The 22,564-nt window shown below is 35.9% G+C and overlaps 1 protein-coding gene across 2 annotated transcripts; it reads right to left on the minus strand.

The window, feature by feature from the left end:
- Positions 1–1,268: 1,268 nt before the first annotated feature.
- LOC103300617 (beta-defensin 110) lies at positions 1,269–18,722 on the minus strand. 2 transcript variants are annotated; one of them, XM_054722536.1, is made up of 2 exons: positions 18,630–18,722; positions 1,269–1,470 (listed from the first exon to the last, which is right to left on the minus strand). In XM_054722536.1, exons 1-2 carry the CDS (start codon positions 18,682–18,684, stop codon positions 1,331–1,333), a joined length of 195 nt encoding a protein of 64 aa, XP_054578511.1. In that variant the 5' UTR covers positions 18,685–18,722; the 3' UTR covers positions 1,269–1,330. The 2 variants fall into 2 exon arrangements, with proteins under 2 accessions (XP_054578511.1, XP_008155712.1); XM_008157490.3 differs by lacking the exon at positions 1,269–1,470 and adding an exon at positions 12,987–13,258.
- Between the last annotated feature and the right edge of the window lie 3,842 nt (positions 18,723–22,564).

Consider the following 22,564-nt stretch of genomic DNA (forward strand, 5'->3'; position numbering starts at 1 on the left):
AAACAACACCTAATGACAAACCAATAGGCAAGAACAAATTCTAATTTCTTTATCTAAAAGATTCTTTTGATGTCTTTCTTTTGCCCAGATCTTCTCCAAAGAAAGAGAAATATTACTTGGCATCTTTTTCTCCTACTTGAGTATGTTTTGTGAATAATGCCAGGGGTCTCTAAAAGTTTGTCCAAGTTCACTAACAAATTAAAGGGCCGTAATTTTGCTTCAGAATTCAGTAGTTAAGTGCGTTCTGAAGCGGTGGTTAGCATAGTTTTCAGTGCATTGTAATCACATGGAGGGCACCACCACTGAAAGCTATTGATTCAGTAAGTCTGAACCCCAATAATTTGCATTTCTACAAGTTCTCAGATGTTGCAAAGACTGATGTTTCAGGAAACATATTTTGGTCCTGGAAACTGTATTGACTCTTTATATAAGGGTCAGCAAATGTTTTCTGTACAGGGCAAATATGTCAGCCTTTAACTGATCAAAGTGCAAAATTAAAGATGTTATATACAGACTTAAATAGAAGAGATAAAACAATTTCTATGAATTTTTAATAGACAAAAATACAATAAGTAATAATAATGGTTGTGCGAGTTCTAAATTGCTGGGATAAGCACACCTATAATTGAGTTTTCCTGTGAAATTTCGTTTGAATAAAGGATTGCATGGATAAAAGAAGCTCTCTTTCTCTTAGACCTTGTTATTTATCCCTTTGCCGTGTTTGCCATGAAGAACATTAATTGCTCTACTGAGAGCACTGTTGCACCATGTCATCTCAAATTGTCATCTCACAGGAATTGGTTAAATCCATAAAAAAAAAAAAAATCACTAAGCAAGACAAGATCGAAAGTCTTCCCCTTTGAAAGCCTTTGAAAGAGAACACGCAGTTTCATTTAAGAAGGAATTAGGTTACACATATAGATATTTTGATGTGGAACAAAAAGATATATGAAGGAAACCCTGATTATCATATTAAAGTTGGTGATACGGTCACATACACACATTTAGAGAGGAAGCTGAGCAACTCAGATAAGTAGCATGCATGTCTGGGTGGCAAAATGGCCATAATAAGGTTATAAACACAATTAGAGTATTTTTCCTTGCTTAATTAATATGTTGATCCATCTGAAATACAAAGAAATTGAGCAATGAATAGACAAAATAGAGATGGTAGATCATTTTTATTTATGTAAATAGTGATATTTCAGATTCAAACGGGCATTATTTCCATTAAACACTGCAAATGTTTTCTTTTTACCTACTTTTAAATTAAGAAAATGAACCTCTGTTCCAAACTTTGATGTTCAGCAGTACATCTCTTGTCCAGAGTTTATATGCAGCACTGATTTCTCCATCTAATGCAGTATCCGTAATCATACTCATCATCATCACAAAATGTTTTACAGAGTCCTCTCACTCTTTCGCATCTCTCAAATCTAAACTTTGGTTTTTCACCAAAGTTACTTCTGGCTGCAATCAAGAAAGAGAAAGACATCAGTCCAGTTTCTCACTGGGGGATCTTCTTACTAAGGGGAGAAAAAAATTCTGTCGTAAGTCATGAGATCATGTTTGCGAGAGATGGAGATTCTGGGATGGTTGTTTTATTGCACAATTTATCACTGTTTGAGAAAGTGACCAAGCCACACACATTGCACTTGCACAAAATGTGTATGTCCTTATCTTATATCTCACATCAGTATTGAACTTCAGCTGGCACCTCGGGGCTCTGCCCTCTCATCTTTTTTTCTTACTTTCTTAAAACTAGATTTACTCTCCCATGCTTTCATTAAGATGAGGTTTATAGTACTTTATTTTTATTTTTTTTGTTTTGTTTTGTTTTTTTAAATATTTTATTGATTTTTTACAGAGAGGAAGGGAGAGGGATAGAGAGTCAGAAACATCAATGAGAGAGAAACATCGATCAGCTGCCTCCTGCACACCTCCCACTGGGGATGTGCCCTCAACCAAGGTACATGTCCTTTGCTGGAATCAAACCTGAGACCTTTCAGTCCGCAGGCCGATGCTCTATCCACTGAGCCAAACCAGTTAGGGCGAGGTTTATAGTACTTTAAACACATGTAATTTTCATTTGCATATGCTCTCAGTTTTTCATTATTATTCTTTTCAATCCTCACCTGAGGATTATTTTTCCCCATTGATTTTTAGAGAGAGTGGAAGAGAGAGGGAAAGACAGAGAGAAACATCAATATGAGAGAAACACATCAATCGGTTGCCTCCTTCAAGGCCCTGACCAGGGCCTGAGCAGGGGAGGAGCCTGCCTTTGACCAGAATTGAAGCCAGGACCCTTCGGTCCGCAGGCCAATGCTCAATCCACTGAGCCAAGCCAGTGAGGGCTGTTCTCAGTTTTTTCAAACCTACTCTTATTGCCTCTTCAGAGAACCATTTGCTCAATGCTTTCTTCTCCATTCCAGATCTCACTCTAAATTGAAATATTCTTTTATTTTGCTGGAACAAATGGATATGTACCTTTAACCAGTCTACATGTTTTAAATGAATAGCATCATTTAGTATTAAATTATATGTATTTTTCCTAAACATTAGTTATACTTTAATTCTTGCAGCCAAAATATAATCCCTTAAATGTTAGTTATAATTTATTCTCATTCTTTGCTATCTCCTACCCTGTACAGCCCAATAGGCATACAAAATAGAGATGGTAGATAATTTTTATTGTAACACAGTAGGCATGAAGATACTTACTGATAGAGTAATATTTTGAGGAGACTAAAGCACTTTAGCTATAAGCATAGAAACACAGTTTTGCTATACTTTAAGCACTTAATAAAAAGAGGATCCCCATTTTAGTTCAGTTTGTTGTGAATCATCTAAGAAATGCAAAGAAGGGTGTTCTGAGATTCCAAACTCACAGCTTTGTGTTTATACAGTAAAAGGAAGTAAATGTTTTTGTTAATTTAAGATTTTATTTCTCTTAATTCAATTATGACCAATGCCTTTAAATAGACTTATAAGTCAGAATTATTTATTTCCCCCCAAATTTTATCATAGTACTTACTTATCTTAAATAAGTCATTCTGTCTATATGACAGAATATACATAGCCAACCCAAATATATTTTGAACAAACATAGCCAGCCCAAATATATTTTGAATATTAAATTTTGCATGTCAGAGAAATAAAGAAAACATTTTCATTAAAATGCGGAGAATGAATTAAATTGAATTTAGATTAAAAGTATATTATGTCAACTCATAGGACCTAATTGCCAGCCTAGTACCTAATTGAAATTCAGAATGGTTTCATCTTAATTTCATATTCTGCTATTTATTTGAATACCTAAATTTCTCTAAGCATTAGGTTGGGAACTGGACAGAAACTTCAAATGTATAGAATGTAGAGAAGATTTTAAATGTACATACTTTATTATTAACGTTAATAAAGTTAGCAGAAAAGAGATGGACGTTAAGCTTAAAGTGCAAAAATTTGTCAGATGGGTTTTGACATGTGAATATATGTATCTCCTTTGGGAATGGGAAACTAATTCATGATGACAGTATCCCTGGCCACTGGTGAATTTTGGTGAAAGCTAAAGTTATGTCAGAGCCATACTTGATATAATTTAAAGTAGGGAAGAGGGTGATATATTATTTAACTAAAAAAAAACTTTTGCTGGGATAAGTACTTTTTAAGCTAATTAACATTCCTAAGACCCTGATATCTTGTCAACCCACCAAATCCATGTTGAGTTTTAAGATATGCTAAATTCAGAAAAGAGAAGTATGGATTTATAATGGTTATTGGTAACATTAAAAATATAATAATGTTCTTTTTATTTTCTCATTATTTCAAATAATAGAAATGTTTTAAATCATGAAGAAACTTACAGAACTATATGATCTGGAAACAAAAAGCTTATGTTGCAAAATTGGTTCTATCACTTCTTAGTTATTTGCAAAAATATATAAATTTGGAATCACAGCTATGTCATATGAAAACTATAAATGTGAACAACATAACCTCAAAGTGTTTTTTTTGAAGTTGGTTATGTAATGTTCTACACTGTACAATGCTATACAAATGTCACCCATGAGTGCATAAGTATTTATGTATTATTTAAAACTAGTTGGCATATACCACATAAAAACAAAAATAAGCCCTAGCCGCTTTTGCTCAGTGATCACAGGTTCCATTCTGGTCAAGGGCACGTACCTTGGTTGCAGGCTCGATCCCCAGCCCAGGTCAGGGTGCATGCAGGAGGCAACCAATTGATGTGTCTCTCTCACATGGATGTTTCTCCCTCTGTCTCCTCCCCCGCCCTTCCACTCTCTCTAAAACTCATTGGGAAAAATATCCTCTGGTGAGGATAAAAAAAAAAAAAAAAAGCCTGTTTGGAGGAAAGACATGTAGTATCTCTTTCACTTACTGAAACTTCTGTACTATTTCAACATACCTGGATAAATGAGGCCTAGTTTGGGACAGTATAAGGAATATATATTACAGAAAGGTTTCTGGGAGTCTGGGCAAGAATGAAGTGCTACAAATGTGGTGGAGATATACTGTGGACAGCAACCTGGAACAAGTCCTGTAAGCATATGCATAGGGACAACTCTGTAGGAAATCAATGTTAAAAGCTCAGTGGCCCCCATATAGTTGATTCAATATTAGTTTTCCCAGGCCTTGTGGGAAGTTCTTTGTCCTCCTAGGAGAAATGTCTGGCATATACCTCCCCATCTCTTAGCAAATTACTTATCTGCAGGTTAACTTTTTGCCCACCTCATGGTACTCCCTGCAAATAGAGGGGCAGAGTTGGATGTAGGAGAAGGTACTTTTACTGGGTCCAAGTTGAAATCAAGGTAGGAGCAAGGCCATGGGTCAGTGAAAGTTTGTATAATTTGTCTGAATCTTACAGAATCAGATGCTAGTGGGTTTCAATCCTGAATTCTCTATTTATTAGCTGTGATATATTGAACAAATTATTTGGTTCACTCTATGTCACTTTCCTTATGAAATTGAGGTTTTTGTGAAGTTCTAATACTATAATGAGAAAGTATGTAAACTCATACAGTGTTAAAAAACTAATAAGCCTTCAAAATTAGGTTATTTGCATATCCTTTGTTTTTAATTCCCTTTGGAAGTCCTACTTAAAACTGACCCTAGTGAAGCATTGCTATTTGAGGTTATGACCTGCTCTAGTGGAAGCACAATCCTCAAGTCCTAAAGCACTAGATAAGGCCAGCTGTCTGCCTTGTTCCCTGGTCTATTTAAGCAGGTAGCAAAATGCTTGAAACAACATACTCAACAAATGTGCAAATAACTGACAACATGACCCAGTGAATGAATATGTTATCACAGATAAGGATATAAGTGGTGTTATATACTAAAAAAATCTCTCTGGGCTTTATTACAGTCTCTCCATCAGTTATTCCCCCATATCAACTGAGTAAATGACTTAACGCCTATACTAGCTTCTTCAACTGTAAAACCTGTTTAATAATAAATGCTTATTTCAGAGGGTTATGTGGCATCTAATGAGCTAATAGATATGGAAATAGTCTCTAGCCTACGATTAGTCAAGTAAGGTTACATTGGCATCAGTATGAGTGATTTATAGATTCGTAACAGATTTTTACAAATAACCCTTTACTAGCTCACTGATTTTTCTTCATTTTTACTTTGAAATGAAGAGAGTGCCTTCTCTTGTGATCTCTCAGCACGCTTTAGTAAGCAGCTGTGTTGTACTTGGCCCTGTGCTGAATACGGATGCAAAATGAATGGAATAATTTAACACCTTACCCTCAAAAAGCAGTCGATGTTTGTTAGGCGATGATGACATAGAAATGGAAACAATATAGTATCACTTGTGAAGACAATTCTGGTATATAAATAAAATGTCCTTGCAGCATATAATAAGGAGGTATAAATCCTTCCTGGAAAAGGCTATTTTACTATTACTACTACTCCGGCTATTGCTACCCCTGCCAGTTATTAACAGGTATGCTTTATTAACAGGTATGCTTTATTCATTAGGCTTCAGGTTCTTTACTAAGAAACTTATTACCTGATTTAATGCTCTAACAATCATATAAGATAGGAATACTATTCTCATTTCACCCATAAGAACACCTGAAGTTAAGACTCTGCACAAGGTTTCAGAGGGAATAGAAGAGGAGGGAGGATTAACAGTTAGTCATGTTGGGGACTCTGAACTCCTGAGTGTTCTGTCACTTCATTGAAGATGTGACTTCTGGTTGCATCTCAAAAAGCCGATAGCATGTTTTCATGAAACTGAGGGGCAGCCTAAACATCAGTATGGTATTCTGAAAGAATTTGTGATTGATGAAGAATGGTGTGACTTTTAGCACAACTGAAGTGACATGGACATGGGTCTCAGAAAAAAAAGCAAAGTCAAATTAAGCACACGTGGCAAAAGACCTATACAGCTGAGGAGCAAAGGTCTTTCACATCCTTGGTTAAGTTTATTCATAAATATCTTAATTTTTTATTGTTGTTGTAATGGAAAATGGGGTTGTTTTTTTAATTTCTCTTTCTGAGAGTTCATTTTTGGTGTATAAAAATGCCATTGATTTCTGGGTGTTAATTTTTTATCCTGCTATGTTGCCAAATTCATTTTTTATGGAGTCTTCAAGGGATTTCTATGTACAATATCATATCATCTGTGAATGATAATAGTTTTACTTCTTCCTTTCCAAGTTGGATGCCTTTTATTTTTTCTTCTAGTCTGATCACTGTGGCTAGGACTTCCAGTAATATGCTGGATAAGAGTGGTGAAAGTGGACGTCCCTATTCTTAGAAGAACAGAAAAAAAGAATTCTGAAATTGACCCAAACCATTACCCTCAATTAACATTTGACAAAGGAGGCAAGAGCATGCAATGGAGTCAAGACAGTCTCTTCAATAAATGGTGCTGAGAAAATTGAACAGGTACATGCAAAAAAAAAAAAAAAGAAAAGAAAAGAAAAAGAAAAAAGAAACTAGACCACCAACTTACACCATACACAAGAATAAACTCAAATAGATAAAAAGCTTAAATATAAGTTGTGAAACCATAAAAATCTTGGATGAAACCATAGGCAGCAAAATCTTAGACATCTCTTGTAGCAATATGTTTGCTGATACATCTCCTAGGGCAAGGGAAACTAAGGAGAAAATAAACAAATGGGACTACATCAAAATAAAAAGCTCTGCACAGCAAAAGAAACCATCAACAAATTGAAAAGAGAGCCCACTACATGGGAGAACATATTTGCCAATTATACATCTGATAAGGGAATAATTTCCAAAATATATAAGGAACATATACATCTTAATGAAAGGTAAACAATCCAATTAAAAATGGGCAAAGGACCTAAATAGAAACTTCTGCAAAGTGGACATACAGAAGGTCAAGAGGCATATGAAAAAATACTCAGAGTCACTAATCATCAAATAGATGCAAATTAAAAGGACAATAAGGTATCACCTCATATCTGTCAGAATGGCTACCATCAACAAATCAACAAATAACGAGTGCTGGCGAGGATGTGGAGATAAGATAACCCTAGTACACTGCTGGTGAGAATGCAGACTGGTGCAGTCACTATGGAAAACAATATGGAGTTTCCTCAAAAATTAAAAATGGAACTGCCATTTGACCCAGTAATCCCATTTTTAGGAATATATCCTGAGAAGCCCAAAACACCAGTCAGAAAGAATATATGCAGCCCTATGTTCACAAAGCACAATTTATAATAGTTAAGACCTAGAAATAACTCAAGTGTCTATCAGTAGATGAGTGGATAAAAAAGCTGTGGTACATTTACACCATGGAATACTATGCTGCTGTAAAAAAAGAAGGATCTCTTACCCTTTGAGACAGCCTGGAGGGACCTAGAGAGTATTATGTTCAGCAAAATAAGCCAGTCAGAGAAAGACAAGTATCACATGATCTCACTCATATGTGGCATCTAATGAACAAAATAAATTGATGAACAAAATAGATCCAGAGACATAGAAGCACGGGACAGACTATAGAATCTCAGTGGGAAAGTGGGGGTGGGGGCTTAGTGGGGACAGATTAGCCCAGGAATTTACATGCATATATGCAGAGCCCGTGGACGCAGACAATAGTGTGGTGAAGGCCTGGGAGAGGCAGGTATGGGATGGAGGAGGTCAGTGGGACAAGAAAAGAAGGGGCATCTGTAATACTTTCAACAATCAAGATAACATTTTTTAAAAAGTAATTAGAAAGATAATTTAGTTAATGTAATTTCAAGTATAGAGGATAAAGTTAATTTAGGATATAGTTATGAATTAGAAGCAGCCCAGTTAACTTCTGGATTTTGGGGAAGAGTACTATGAAGAAAGCAGCAGTGGGGTCAAGTGTTTTAGACCTTTATACCATGTGGTTGAGGGTAACAATCAGTGAAACAGAATAAAAGGAAGGGGACAGACTTTAGCCTTTGTGAGGAAGAAGAGTTTGGACATATCAGGATTAAAAAATTTTGAGGCCATACTGATAAGTAAGTTATAAGTAAGTTCCATAACTAGTAATAAATGCAGCTTTGTCATTTGGGAAGGAGATTGAAAAAAATATATATATTAGCTGACAGCAGAAGTTTCTGTAGTGAACAAGGTAATCTTGGGAAAGCATATAAAACAAGAAGAAAATGGATTCAGGGGCAAAAGCTAGAGGCCACTGAATTTAAGAGACTATATAAAATGGAGAGGTCAACTAATAATTGTCAAAATAGCAACCACCCAAAGCAGTGCTCAGAAGTTTAGCAAGATGAAGAATTAAAATAGGACTTGGGGTTTGATTTTAGGAAAATATTTATAATATTAGGAAGAAGGTTTCAATTAATTGCTGTGGGTGAGTGTATTGGGAAAAAGAATGTATAAGATTTGATAAAGTGGAGTCCATGAGTCTAGGCTGTTTTTCAAAATGTTTAGTGAAGAACAGAATAAGGCAGATCAGAAAATAGCTTTGAGAAAAAAAATCACTCATGAAATGTAACTCCACCTATAACATATCCAGAACCCCTCCATTCCTCATTGTTTTTACCATTACCACCCTGGACTGAGCTACCATAATGTATTATCTATATTATTTCAATATCTCCTAACTCATGAAAACACTTTGGAGAAGTCTTTTTAAAACAAAGTTCAAATCATGTTTTCCTTTTGGATAAAACCCTTTGTATTTCTCTCAGGATCAAAGGCAAGATCCTTTCTATTTCTTATGAAGCTCTGGGTAAAATCTGTCAACACATTCTCTTTCTAACCACCTGCCCTCCTCAGTCACTCTTGCCTCATAGACATTCCTCACAGATCTCAAGTGTGCTCCCATGACCACTTATTTCCCCACTCATTATTTTGGTCAAATATCACCTTTTCAATAAGGGTGCCCTGAAAAATCCCATCTAAAATTATTATAGCCTACCATTGTTTTGGGACTGTTGGATTTATTATTTTCTGACATAATTTGTTTATTTATAATCTTTACTGTTTGTACTTATCTCCACATCTAGAATATGAGCTCCACAAAGATAGAGAATATCATTTGCTTTGTTTGTTGATGTGTCCCAATTTTATATTATGGCAACATTTTAGGTTCTCAATGACTACTTTTTGAGTTGGTGAGTAAATGAGAGAAGGAGTATGGAATGTAGTGTCTAACTCACGTACTGTCAGTGTTATGAATTGACATTGACCTGCTTGGGGGCAGATCCTATGTCTTATTAATTTTTTAACTCTATAAAATTTGATAGTACTTAAAGCTCAGTTTGTGATCAATAACTATCAGTTCTTTAAGATAGGAGCTATAATTGTTTTTATCTTCAAATACAAATCCCATGGCATTAAACCTGGGAAGAAGGAAGCCATTAATCAAATGTCTGAAAAAATAAATTACTAATTGGAATTAGATATTGTTCTTGCCCCAGGACAAGGAGGGGAAATAAATCTTGAAATGACTTGGGTTTGAATATTTGGAGTCAGGTTGAATTATAATTCTTTTCCTCCTAGGCCTGTGCTGGGGTTTGATGGTGATAGACCTCATTTCAACATAACATTTTTAACTGATTCAGAAGTGTATTGTATAAATAACAACAAAAATACTGTGTCTAACACCTGGAGTCTAGTTAATCAGGGTCAATGTTAATCAAGAATCACAGAAAACTAAAAATGAAGGGAAATACATAGTGCCATGGAAAGTTAGATTCTGGGCCAAAGGAAGGGAAAATGAAAAATTTCAGGTCTTTACAGTTAATGAATTTAATAATATCTAGCTGTTTTGTCAATCAGTGCCATAAAAATTACAGTGTATGAGCAAGAAAGTTGACAGAAATCTTCGCATTTGTAAGTATTTGCCTTTTAAAATTTTATTTTCTTCCTTTAAAATATTTTTTTGGGATTAATTAATCCTGAGGGCAATATGAACAATTAGTGACACCACTTTCCCTTTAAGGAACAGACTACATAATTTTAACAAAGGGGCTTCTAGAATTTTCAATGAATAACATCACACACAATAGTTAAAAGATTTCTGCAGGGCCCAGCCAGCATGGCTCAATGGTTGAGTATCAACCTATGAATCAGGAGGTCATGGTTCAATTCCCAGTCAGGGCACATGCTTGGGTTGCAGGCTCTATCCCTAATGTAGGGCGTGCAGGAGGCAGCTGATCAATGATTCTCTTTCATCATTAATGTTTCTCTCTCTCTCTCCCTCTCCCTTTCTCACTGAAATCAATAAAAAATATATTAATAAAAAAGATTTCTCCTCGGAATTTCATCATTGATGCTCATAGATTTACATTCTCCTTCAAGTTTGTCACATTTCCCCCTTAAACCGAAGGCAGATGCTTATGGCTTGAATAGACATTGAACTAACTATATACAAGGAGAGACCAGCTTAGAAATTTATATAGTTTTCACTTTCTCTGTCAAACACAGAAGAATGAAGGATCTACCAGCACAGACTAGTTCATGTGCAGAAATGCCTCAAGTGTCTTCTAGAACACCTCTCACCATGTACCACTACTCAGTGGCCACTGAAAAACTCAATTCTTATTTGCCCCATATTATACTATATTAGGCTTCTCAATTCTACCTTATAGATCTTGATGTAATGATAGCCCAGAGTCTACCTAGATAAAATAAGTAATAAACTTTTATAACAAGCATTTAATTTTACTAATCTTCTCAACATGGCTGTATTGTTTATATGTGTATTGTAAATATGCTTCTCAACAATATATGTATTGTTCTAAGATTTGGCTAATATATTTCTGGATTCATCAATATATCATCTGTGGTCCATATAAAATGACATACGAAAATTTCAAATGGAAATTTGTTCTCACAAGGCATAGGAAATGTATTGACTACCTGAAAACACTGCTGATTTTTTTGTAAATGAGTGCTTAATTATAACCAGGGGTTCTAACCCAGGCCTCTCAAAGAGGATATTTGGCAATGTAGGTAGACATTTTTTATTGTTACAATCAGTGGAAAGAGTGTTATTGGCATCTGATGGGTAAAGGCTAGGGATGCAGAGAAACATCCTGCAGCTAAAGACCCAGTGCACAACCCACAACAAAGGACTGTCTGGACCAAAATATCAATAGTGCCAAGGCTGAGAAACCTGTTTAAATGAATATTGTACAATCACTCTTGAAGATACTTATACTACAAGGCAGCACATTAAGCAGTCAAAATCTATTTTAAGTTATTAAAATATGTGAAAGATAATGCCTGTAAATATCCAATGTATGCTTAGCAAGTAATTGTTTCATAATGGGAACTCATACGTTTACTAAAATAAAACTCTAAAAATTAAACAGTTTCTTGTGATAGAAATATATCTAGAAACATTATCAAATTAGAAAAATATTCTTTCCTTGTGCATATCACTGTAATAGGTAATGGTTAGTATGAACATAGATCCTTAGATCTCATATTTTGCAGTTAGAAAGTGGAATGAAGTGTCATAATAAATATTTCACGAGAGTAACCTGGGCCTGGACATTCTTTGACTTCTCATCTGAGTCCAAGTCTGATCCACATGTATCCACTCAATAAATTTCCTTTTTTATTTAGTTAAATTACCAAAAAATTATTCAATTTTATTTTTTTGGGGGGGGCAGGGAGAAAAGTTTCTAACTGTTTCTATTGCTATGTTGGGATATTGGTGTTTTTTTTTAAATCTGAATTAATAGAAATTACTAAGTTGCATTGCTAAACTCAAAAAAGTAGCAGATTTTGCACTTTTGAATAGAAACTGTATGATACAGAGGTAAGGTTAAGAGTGTGTTGTGGGGGGAAATGCTGTGGGCTTCCCAGGAAGTAGGAATCAGAGGAACACAGGTAAAGTGGAGCTGAGAATGAAGATTACTTCTGTCTATGTTCTCAGTCAAGGTCATTTCCCAGGACTGAGGAGGTGAATTCACCTATTAGTCACAGTTTCTGACTTTCTCTGTCAGAATATTTAATTACATATAGCCTCTTTGCCTTTATCACATTCTTCTCCTCCTTTTTAACTCCCTCTTCTATTTCCTGATAAAGAGTTTTTTTTCTCTCAAAGAAATATTAAGAATAGAAATTGGAGTTGGTTGTGATTTTCCTCTGCTCTTCTGTTCTTTCCTCACTTTCTCACTTAAGCTCTGTGTCTCTCATGCAAAAGATCTGCACTCCCAATGTCTAGTTTTCCAAGCCCAGTGGATTTGTCTTTTTTCCTGGGATTATCCAGTGAGCAGTGTTTAACTATAAAATAGCAGCCCAAATCTACTGCAAGCTTGTATCTCAGAAATGTATCTCCCCATTTCTTTGACCTAGGGTTTCTCAAAACATTACCTACGTCAACTCACCGAAGGCACATAGAACTTTGAATAGTGTTGAGGAACTTTCATAATATAAATTCTGCTTACTCTGGTACCAAGAGATCAAGAGAAAATGCAATGTAAAGGCACCAGATATGTATGTGGCATAGAACCACTTCTGAATGGTTCAATGTTAAATTTTATTTGATTCTTTGTGTATTACAGAGATACACGGGCCTTGAAGGATGTGCTGGGAAGGCTTAGTAATTCTGATCCTCTCTTCTTGGACCATGTGTCTCTTTTCTTCTGTCCTCTTTACCTCTGTAAGCAGCAATGAGTTCCAGGTCTTATGCAGTAAGCAATCCTAATTTCAGTTTCATGGCACTCAACTTTACACCGACCATTACCCTTTTTGCACAGTTTCCTCATATCCACGCTACCATAATGGGGGAATCTCTTTCTGGCTGTAAGAAGGAAAGAATTACTGAGATTAGCAATCTAGCTATGACACACCCATATTTTAAAGGGAGAAAGAAAGTTCAAGAAGCAAAATATCATAGAACAGGGCAAAAGAAAAAATGCCTCTTCTAATTTATGACTGTGAAAATTCTACTGAGGAAAGGTGAGGTGAATATACCATCCCTTAATGCAAAGTCAATCCTGTAAATCAGACAGTGTCTGGGACCTAAGTGAGGTGTGCCCCACTTGCTGCCTTACAAGTTAATACATAGCAATCCAAGGATAGTTCCCAAAGTCAACAGGAAAAAAAGTGTTCATAATTTATTTTCTGTTGGGTTTAGTCTCTACAGTCATCTCATTGTATTGGGTTTCCCTCTTTTCTGATTTCACAAACATTATTTAGAAGAAACATTGTGCTTTATGAATTCTTCAAGAGATTTCTATTGCAGCTTGATTTTACTTCTAAAGTGTTCAGAGAGAAAGGAGGTCATTGTTAGACAATTTGTCTGACTTCCTACAACTCCTCTGGGTATTACTGGTTTTGATTCTTTGAAGAAATAATCTACCTTAGACACATGTCTGATGACAGAATTGACTTTTTTTTAATTGAAATGTCTAGAATGTGTGGCCATTGTTGGCCATGACATGATTTCTAAAATTACCAGGCTCCAACATACATATTTTATCTTGTAGCTTATACATTGACACTCATTAGAAATTTATTATTTAGAACTAGAGGCCTTGTGCACTAAATTCGTGCATGGTGGTGGGGGGTGTCCCTCAGCCCAGGCTGCACCTTCTCCAATCTTAGATCCCTCTCACAATTCAGGACTGTTGGCTCCTAACCACTCACCTGCCTGCCTGCCTGATCACTCCCTAACCATTCCCCTGCCAGCCTGATTGATGCCTAACTACTCCCCTGCTGGCCCAATTGCCCCTAACTGCCCTCCTCTGCAGGCCTGGTCCTCCCCAACTGCCCTCCTCTGTAGGCCTGATTGCCCCCAACTGCCCTCCCCTACAGGCCTTATTGCCCCCAACTGTCCTCCCTTGCAGACCTGGTCCCCCCCCAACTGCCCTCCTCTGCAGGCCTGGTCCCCCCCAACTGCCCTCCCCTGCGGGCCTGGTCCCCCCCAACTGCCCTCCCCTGTGGGCCTGGTCCCCCCCAACTGCCCTCCTCTGTAGGCCTGATTGCTCCCAACTGCCCTCCCTTGCAGGCCTGGCCCCCCCCCCAACTGCCCTCCCCTGCTGGCCATCTTGTGGAGGCCATCTTGTGTCCACATGGCAGCAGCCATCTTGTGTGTTGGAGTGATGGTCAATTTGCATATTACCTATTTATTATATAGGATAGTGGAAGATACTCAGAGAATCAGGGGATGTTGGTCTGATAGGCTATAAGATCCATTCCAAGCCAAATGTATTTTAATTTTATATTTCACATTATATGTTGGCCCATGTGTTTTCAGAAGCCCTTTGTTTTAGTCTTTTTCTTTTGTGCACCCATCAGTTTTTATAAGTAATGTTCTTACTCATATGGTGAGATTAAGGACAACTGGTATGGGAGAATTCTAAATTTTGCAGATATCTGACCAAAGACCAGATTCAACTATTTTTGTATATTTCTCATATGAAATAAAATAAATTTTATCACTACTTTCTGCCATTAATTACAGCTTTGTGTCCTAATCAGTGCCTTTAAGGGCCAGGTCTTTCTTGCTAGATATTCTGTCTGCATTTTCAACAGTTGATGGTGAGTAATGATACTTATTAATGAATATATAGACATTATCCATATTGTTGTTATAAGAAGCTGATATAAAATCTAGCTCTTCCATTAAAATTAGCTCTCACTATGCAGAATATGGCTTGTAGCAGAAAAAAATAGGTACTCTGCACAGATTAAATCTTAACTTCTAAATATCATTATCTAGTCTACTATTTCTGAGGAGTTATTATTGTTAAACCCATATATGGTTTGCTAGTGAAAGAAACCTGAATTACACTCACTTTAGACAGAGATCTGTCACATTTCACACTATTGTTCAATGGTCACTATTGTCCAATTGACCTCACCCCTTCCCTTATTAGTTCTTTAACTTAGTTCACCTTTCTAAAATTATTGTTTTCTTTCTTCTCATTCTGACCTCTAAATATGGGTAGTCCCCAAACTCGTGACTTTGGATCACTAATATTTATCTTTGCAAGCATCCATCCACTCATTCAACTATTAAGTACAGTTGACCCTTGAAGAAAGCAGGCCTCAGAGGCACCAACCTCCTACAAAATCAAAAAGCCAATTATAACTTTTGACTCCCCCAATACTTAACTACTAATAGCCTACTGTTGACTGGAAGCCTTACCAATAACATAAACAGTTGATTAACACATATTTTGGATGTTATGTGTATTATATACTGTATTCTTACAACAGAGTAAGCTAGAGTGAAAGAAGTGTTATTAAAAAGACCATAAGGATGAGAAAATGCATTTATAGTATTAGTTGAAAAAAATGTATTAGTAAGTGGACCCACACAGTTCAAGCCTGTGTATACTCCTTGTTAAGCTCTTTGCCAGTCTCTACAGCAAGGGTTTTCACCCTGGGCACTGTTAACCTTTGGATGAGCAATTCTTTGATGTGGGATGCTATCTTGTTCACTGAAGGATGTTTAGCTATATCTCTGGCCTCTACCACTAGATGCCAGTGGTGCCAGTTGTGTCAACTTAAATGGTCTGCAGACATTGCCAGACAATACAAAATTGACCTGTATTGAAAACCACTGTTCTCCTGGTTCTGTGATAAGCCAAACATACATTGTCTCTACCCTCAGATATGTTGTTCAAATACAATCTTCTCTCTGAAGTCTCTACTGATCATTTTCAAGAAGGTGATCTCTCTTTTCATTTCTCTCACAAGTAATATTCATATCGCATGGTAGAGGAATTCTTTAAAACAATATATGAAGTCCTACTTAATATATAAGCTAGAAATGAGCAAGATTATTCCTAAAATATTTTCAACCCATGACTTCTTATTTTTACTAATCTGCTATTTTATTCCTTAGGCTACCATTCACCTCCTTGGAAATGGGGAAAATCATGACTACACTTCCAGTACCTATACTATCTATCCTATGATCAAAATACATACTAAATATAAAGAAAAATAATTATTGGCAATAGTACATTTTTCAATTTAGCAGATAAAATAAAACAATAGGTGAGAATAAAATAACACTTCATTTCTAGACATTCAGTGCATTTATAAATTCTAGAAAATGAAGAGGAAAACTAAGTGACTTCACTGGAAATTTCCTTGCATAGAAAATGTAAGGACATTTATCTGGACATTTTTTCATCTGTAATTGTCCTAACTGGGAATAAGGTTTTCTATCTCAATTTTGAGTAAGAATTTTCACCATTTAAAGATGAGGTATAAAAAAACACAACTCTGAAAGATTGTCATATAAATGTCATTTAATTTTATTCAGTTTAGTTCAACTACCATACGTTGGTGAACTAACTATAAGATGAAAGACAAGATTTTTACTGTTTTTATTATTTCCTAAAATGTCTGTATTTTATACCACATCTCTTCTAATTTTGTGGAGAAAATATATATCTTGACATATTTCTTTCATTTTGATTTTTTTGTCAGTAATAGTAAGTGTCTTCTAAAAGTTTTGTGTATATGTAATTAATAAGGACAATGACCTAATTTTGTAAATATAATAAAAAATAAACAAATAATAAACATTGATGTTCTAATCTGTGTTACTATATTCCCCAAGTGGTTTATAATTTCTAAGTCTACAGGTCACATACATTTTTTTAATTTGTTGAAAAATACATTAAGAACTTCGGTTATGAGTAGGGACACCTGATCTGGCTGCTACAAGGAAAAATAAGTTAATGAAATAAAAATAAAAAACACTTGGCATAGTGATTTACTAATATTAGCTACTATTGGAATTAACAGAAAAATATTTATCATATATGAATAGAATTTTATTTTGGCTCTTTGTAGAGCTAAAAAAAATCCAGAGATCTTTTTCTAACAATTTATTTTCTTACCTAAATTAACAACAGCATTACTTTGTTACTTTATTGATATTTGCCCAACAATAAAAATGTTGCAGAAATATAATTATCTATTATATGTATATAATGCTCATAGTATTAAATTAATGAATGTCTGAATGAATAATATAGGATTTTATAGCTAGAAGTTTCCATTGAGATCATTTTTGTTAGCAGATACCCCTATTTAGAATTGTATCCACTTCAACCTTTCAAAGATAATTAATCAGTTAATTATGTGTAAATTTTTTTATTGTCATGATGGACTCTTTAATATTCACAATGAAAGATAAGTTAACTTAGTCTCCTAGACCTCAGTTATGATCTCTATTGGACATAAAAAAATAATACAGGTGCTAAAAAGAACTATTCTTATAGTTAGTGAATTTGAGCCTGATTTCAGTTCTGGCATCATAAATTGAGTAGACTTGAGTATGACCTTTCACCCTAAGCTCTTTAGGAAGAGAATAGACTCAATGATGGTTCCATCACCAAAACTTATTTGTCTATTTCTGTACAATTAATACTCACACATTAATCCAGAAGAAGAGAATTGTGTTACATACCTGATGTGAGGATGTAGTCCTTGAGGGGGAAAAAAGTTCTCATGAAAAATGAGCTCATATGCAAGGTATTACACTCAACATTCATGTGATCAGTAGCACTCAAAGACATGAGTATTGACTAAAAATATTGAAAGAAAGGTCAAGAAGGGAATGATTTGCTGATAGTACAAAGAACAAAATATTAAGGAGGGCTTTCTACTAATTGGAAGTACTATGCTTCCATAAGCTTAAAAGAAGACAAAGTTAAATAGATTGTTCCCTAACAATGAACCATTTACTCTTTACAGTTGATTATGTTAAAGACTATTTTCTCCTCAAGAACAGATTTTTAACTGTTTGTTGCAGGATGGAAGTGATAAGACTAATGTGTTGATCTTATACATTTTTTAATTTTTCATCTTGAAATCATTTTAAACTTATAGAAGAGTTACAAAAATGATAGAGGCCTACTTCCCCTATGGTAACATCTCATGTAACTATGCCTTACTTATTAAAACTAAGAAGTTATTATTGGTATAATACAGTTAACTAAACTATAGACTTCATTTATGTTTCACCTGTTTTCCCATCATTGTTCACCTTCTTTTCTGTTCTTGGGTTAAATCTAGAGTATCACAATGCTTTTGGTATAAAAATTACTTTTAACCCTATTTTATTACCACATATTTAGCCAGAAATAGTGGATGTCTTCTCAAATTCATTCACACAAATATACCCATAAACCTTTCTATGTTACCTGGTAAAATTGTGACCCAAAAGAGAAGAATAAAGAAAAAGAGATGAATCTTCATGGTAGGGAATGCCTTAGGAAAAAAGGGTCAACAGATCTTCTTTTTCAAGCCAGGTTTTTCACATAAGGAAACAGAACCCTTTTTATTTATAGATGCTCCTGGGAAGTGGTCTAACTACTGAGGCTTATCAATAGCAAGAACATTTGTATGCTTGGTTGAATTGTGCCATGTTCAAAGAACATGGTCACAAAAATGATTGTTATGTTTTCTCATGAAAGTAACAACTAATTATGTTACTTTAATATATTCTCATGAAAACAATTTTTAAGGGATTTTTGAAGAATATGGGTTTGGATTGCTAAAACATCACAGTAAAAATGTTGCAGAAATACAATTCTCTGGTATATGTTATATATAATGCTAAATATTTTGATGCTCATAGTATTAAATTAATGAATATCTGAATCAGTAATATAAGATTTTATTTTATAGGAGTTTCCATTGAGATCACTTTTCTTTACAGATGAAAACAATGAGAACCAGGGAGGTTGAATGATTTATTTTAATTCAGATAATATGTAATGGTTTAAATGTGATATGATCAGCAAATTCTGGATTCACTAATGAGAATGGAAAATATTTTATGCAGTAGGTTTTTAAGTATGACATAAATTTCATATAATAAATTATCTGATTTTAAAATTCTACATCCAATGTTTTAATTCTGTTTATGGAAATGGAAGTGATTTCTGATCCAATTTGCATATTGCAAAATCTATTATTTCATATAGACGCAGAAGAGCTGCAATCTTGCACAGTATCCAGAAACTGATGTTGTAGTTAGAGAACAATTAATTATCTCCTACCACAGTCAAGATAATTTTTAGGACAGTGGTTCTTAAACATTAGCTACATCTCTACCCCCTTGAGGGCTTGTTAAAAACAGATTGCAAGACCCCTCATCCAGCATTTCCTATTTAGTAGTCTAGAATAGAATCTACAATTTTGCATTTCCAACAAGATCATGAAATGCTAATAATGTAAAGGGGTCACATATTACTCTAAGACACCTGATTCATTCATGCTATAAAACATCAGAAAAATGAACTACAGAGTTATAGAATCTATGTCATAGTTTAGTAAAGAATGTGAGGCTTCTTTAGAAATTCTAATCAAATCCATTCATGTTCTAAGTGAGGGAAGCGAAATCAATAGAGATGAACTTACTTGTCTAACAATTGTTATCCTTTACAAAAACAAATGGAAACTTGGGGCTTAAATAGAATGTGAGGACCTTGATTTAACTATGCTTTCTTTGTGGAAAAGAAAAAAAAAAAGAGAGAATTCAGCATCATCTGATAAGAGGAAGACCACTGCAGTATATCACTATGTACCATTTATTCACCAAATATTTATTAACCACTAAAATTTGTTAAATAGGAATTTGCTATAAGTTGATGGCATTTTGGAGGGGGAAAACCCCCCCCCACACACAAAATTCAAGTATTAACCTAGATGATCTGGCTGGGTATCTCAATTGGTTAGAGCATCATCCCCAAGGTTGTGGGTTCAATCCTTAGACAGGCCACATACAAGAATCAACCAATGAAGGCATAAGTAAGTGGAACAGCAAACCTATGTTTCTCTAAAAAAAAAATCAATAAATAAGAAAATATTAACTAGAGGGTAACACCAACTAAAATAATGGGATAAGGATCTCTGAGAATCTGTCCTTCCAACATAGCAATGAAAAAACTGGTGAAATTTGCCAGTTCATGTTTATATCTTTTATGGAGCAGATTTAAATAACTTTAGACCCAAAAATAGTTTGACTTTTTTTCAGTTCCATAATCCCTTTTCACTGAAATTACAAGTAATAACTATATCCACTTCAATTAAGATATATTAATGTATGCTACTAATTTGTGTTTACCATCATGAGGACACAGTGAATATTAGCTTGTCAGAAAGCATTGTTAGGTATGCAATAACTTTCATTTTTATGTATATAAAAAAAATGCTTTATTTATTTATTTATTTTTTAAAATGCTCTTTAACTGTTTTTGCAATCTATTTATATTAATAAAAGAGGAAGTTGCAAATTGACCATAACTTCGTGACGCCCACCAGCCAATCAGGAATGAGTATACAAATTAATCCAACAAAGATGGCAGGTTAATTTGCATACACAGGCGCTGAGCAGCCAGGGGCAGGGTGGAATGCTTGCATTGTCGCCATGGAGAGGACACAGGCATTCCACACCGCCCCAGCCGCTCCAGGCCCCTGGGCAGAGTTGGAAGGCAGAAAGGCGGCTCCAGCTGGAGCGAAGGTGGTGCCGGCAACCAGGGGAAGGAAGGCCCATTCTTGCACGAATCTTCATGCATCAGGCCCCTAGTATATATATAAAAGCATAATATGCAAATTATCCCCAAGAGAGTTTGACCGGGAGACCAATCACTCTCTATGACATGTGCTGACCATTAATGGGCAGTGCAGAATGAAGAAATGCCTCAGCCGGCAGCTGGGGAAGGGAGGATCTGGCTAGCAGCAGGAAGACCCCGATTGGCCCTGATTGCCGGCCCGGCCTAGGGACCCTACCTGTGCATGAATTTCGTGCATCAGGCCTCTAGTATGCAAATAAAGATAATAAAACTACACTTAAAGTACTTACTAAACTAGTAAAGTGTGTGTAGTCCATGTGTGCAAGAAATATATGCCTACATAGAATTAAATGTGCTGGGAGTTTATTATTGGAAATGCCTGTAGGAGGGAAAAAAAGGGAGAGAGTCAGGAAAGGTTAGGAGAACCATTAGACTGTGAAGCCAGCTGGGGCCCTTAATTAGTTACAGTCACAGTTTCATGGCCCACTAAATCTTCCCTTGTGTCATGGAGATTTACTTCACCGAGGTTTGATGAGCAGTTCCTCCTTGATTCTCATGGGTTCTTCTTCCTAAAGGAAAACTCATTAAAGGATAATATAATGTATATGTGTGTGTGTGTGTGTGAATATGTATATATATATATTTACATATATAAATATAAATATAATAGAGAAACATGCTAATTAAGCGGGATGCCATCATGGGTTGACTGGACAGGAGGAGGTTGCGCACACAGTGTCAGGGGCAGTGTAGCAGGGGCCTTCGCATGCCTGCGCTGGGGGAGGGCCTGATCAGCAGTAACTGTGGCTGCTTCAAGGGCCAGAGAGGGAGGCAGGGCTGGACCAACAGCTGCCGCAGCTGCTGCAGGGCCCAGGGAGCGAGGCAGGACCAGATTGGTGACTTGAGGTTGGGTAGTACAGCGCGATTTCGAATCACGCGCTGGGCTCCTAGTAGTAGGATAAATCTCAGGCTTATCCAGAGTGAAAGCATTCAGAGAGGTGCATTCTAGGCTGTTGTGCAGTCTAGAAGAGGTTCAGCAAAGTCATAGTGGAGTACTCCCCACAAAATCAGCAAGCTGAGGAATCCTGTGTCTCAGGAAAGTGTTGGCCTTACTTGCTACAACCAGTCATTGAGCAGGAGCTATGGAGAGTGCGGCCTCAGCACACAGGCAGACATGGATCTCAAATGCAGAGATGGTCACAAATGCAGTGATGGGCCTCAGAGGTTATCACCTGGGGCCCTGATTAGTTACAGTCACAGTTTCATGGCCCACTAAATCTGCCCTTTGTGTCATGTAGATTTACTTCACCGAGGTTTGAAGAGCAGCTCCTCCTTGATTCTCATGGGTCCTATTTCCTAAAGGCAAACTCAGTAAAGGATAATAGGGACATAAATCTCAGCCTCCATCACTGTTATTCATTGCTGGGTCTCAACTTGCACTTACACCCTCCGCCCTCCACTGTCCATTATAAATATCCTTCACCCTTAGCTATCACATCAGAAGATTTGGTGACTTTTCTGGAGATATGACCCAACCCTTGATCCTTATGGGTTTGAAG

The sequence above is a fragment of the Eptesicus fuscus genome, chromosome 10 (assembly GCF_027574615.1).
Source record: "Eptesicus fuscus isolate TK198812 chromosome 10, DD_ASM_mEF_20220401, whole genome shotgun sequence".
Lineage (NCBI taxonomy): Eukaryota > Metazoa > Chordata > Mammalia > Chiroptera > Vespertilionidae > Eptesicus > Eptesicus fuscus.

Excerpts from the sequence above, each read along its gene's own strand:
- LOC103300617 (XM_008157490.3), bottom strand. The coding sequence starts at position 18,684 with ATGAAGATTCATCTCTTTTTCTTTATTCTTCTCTTTTGGGTCACAATT. Across the intron at positions 13,259-18,629 it reads TTGGGTCACAATTTTACCAG|CCAGAAAGAGATTCCCCCAT; the intron begins GTAACATAGAAA and ends TCCTTCTTACAG.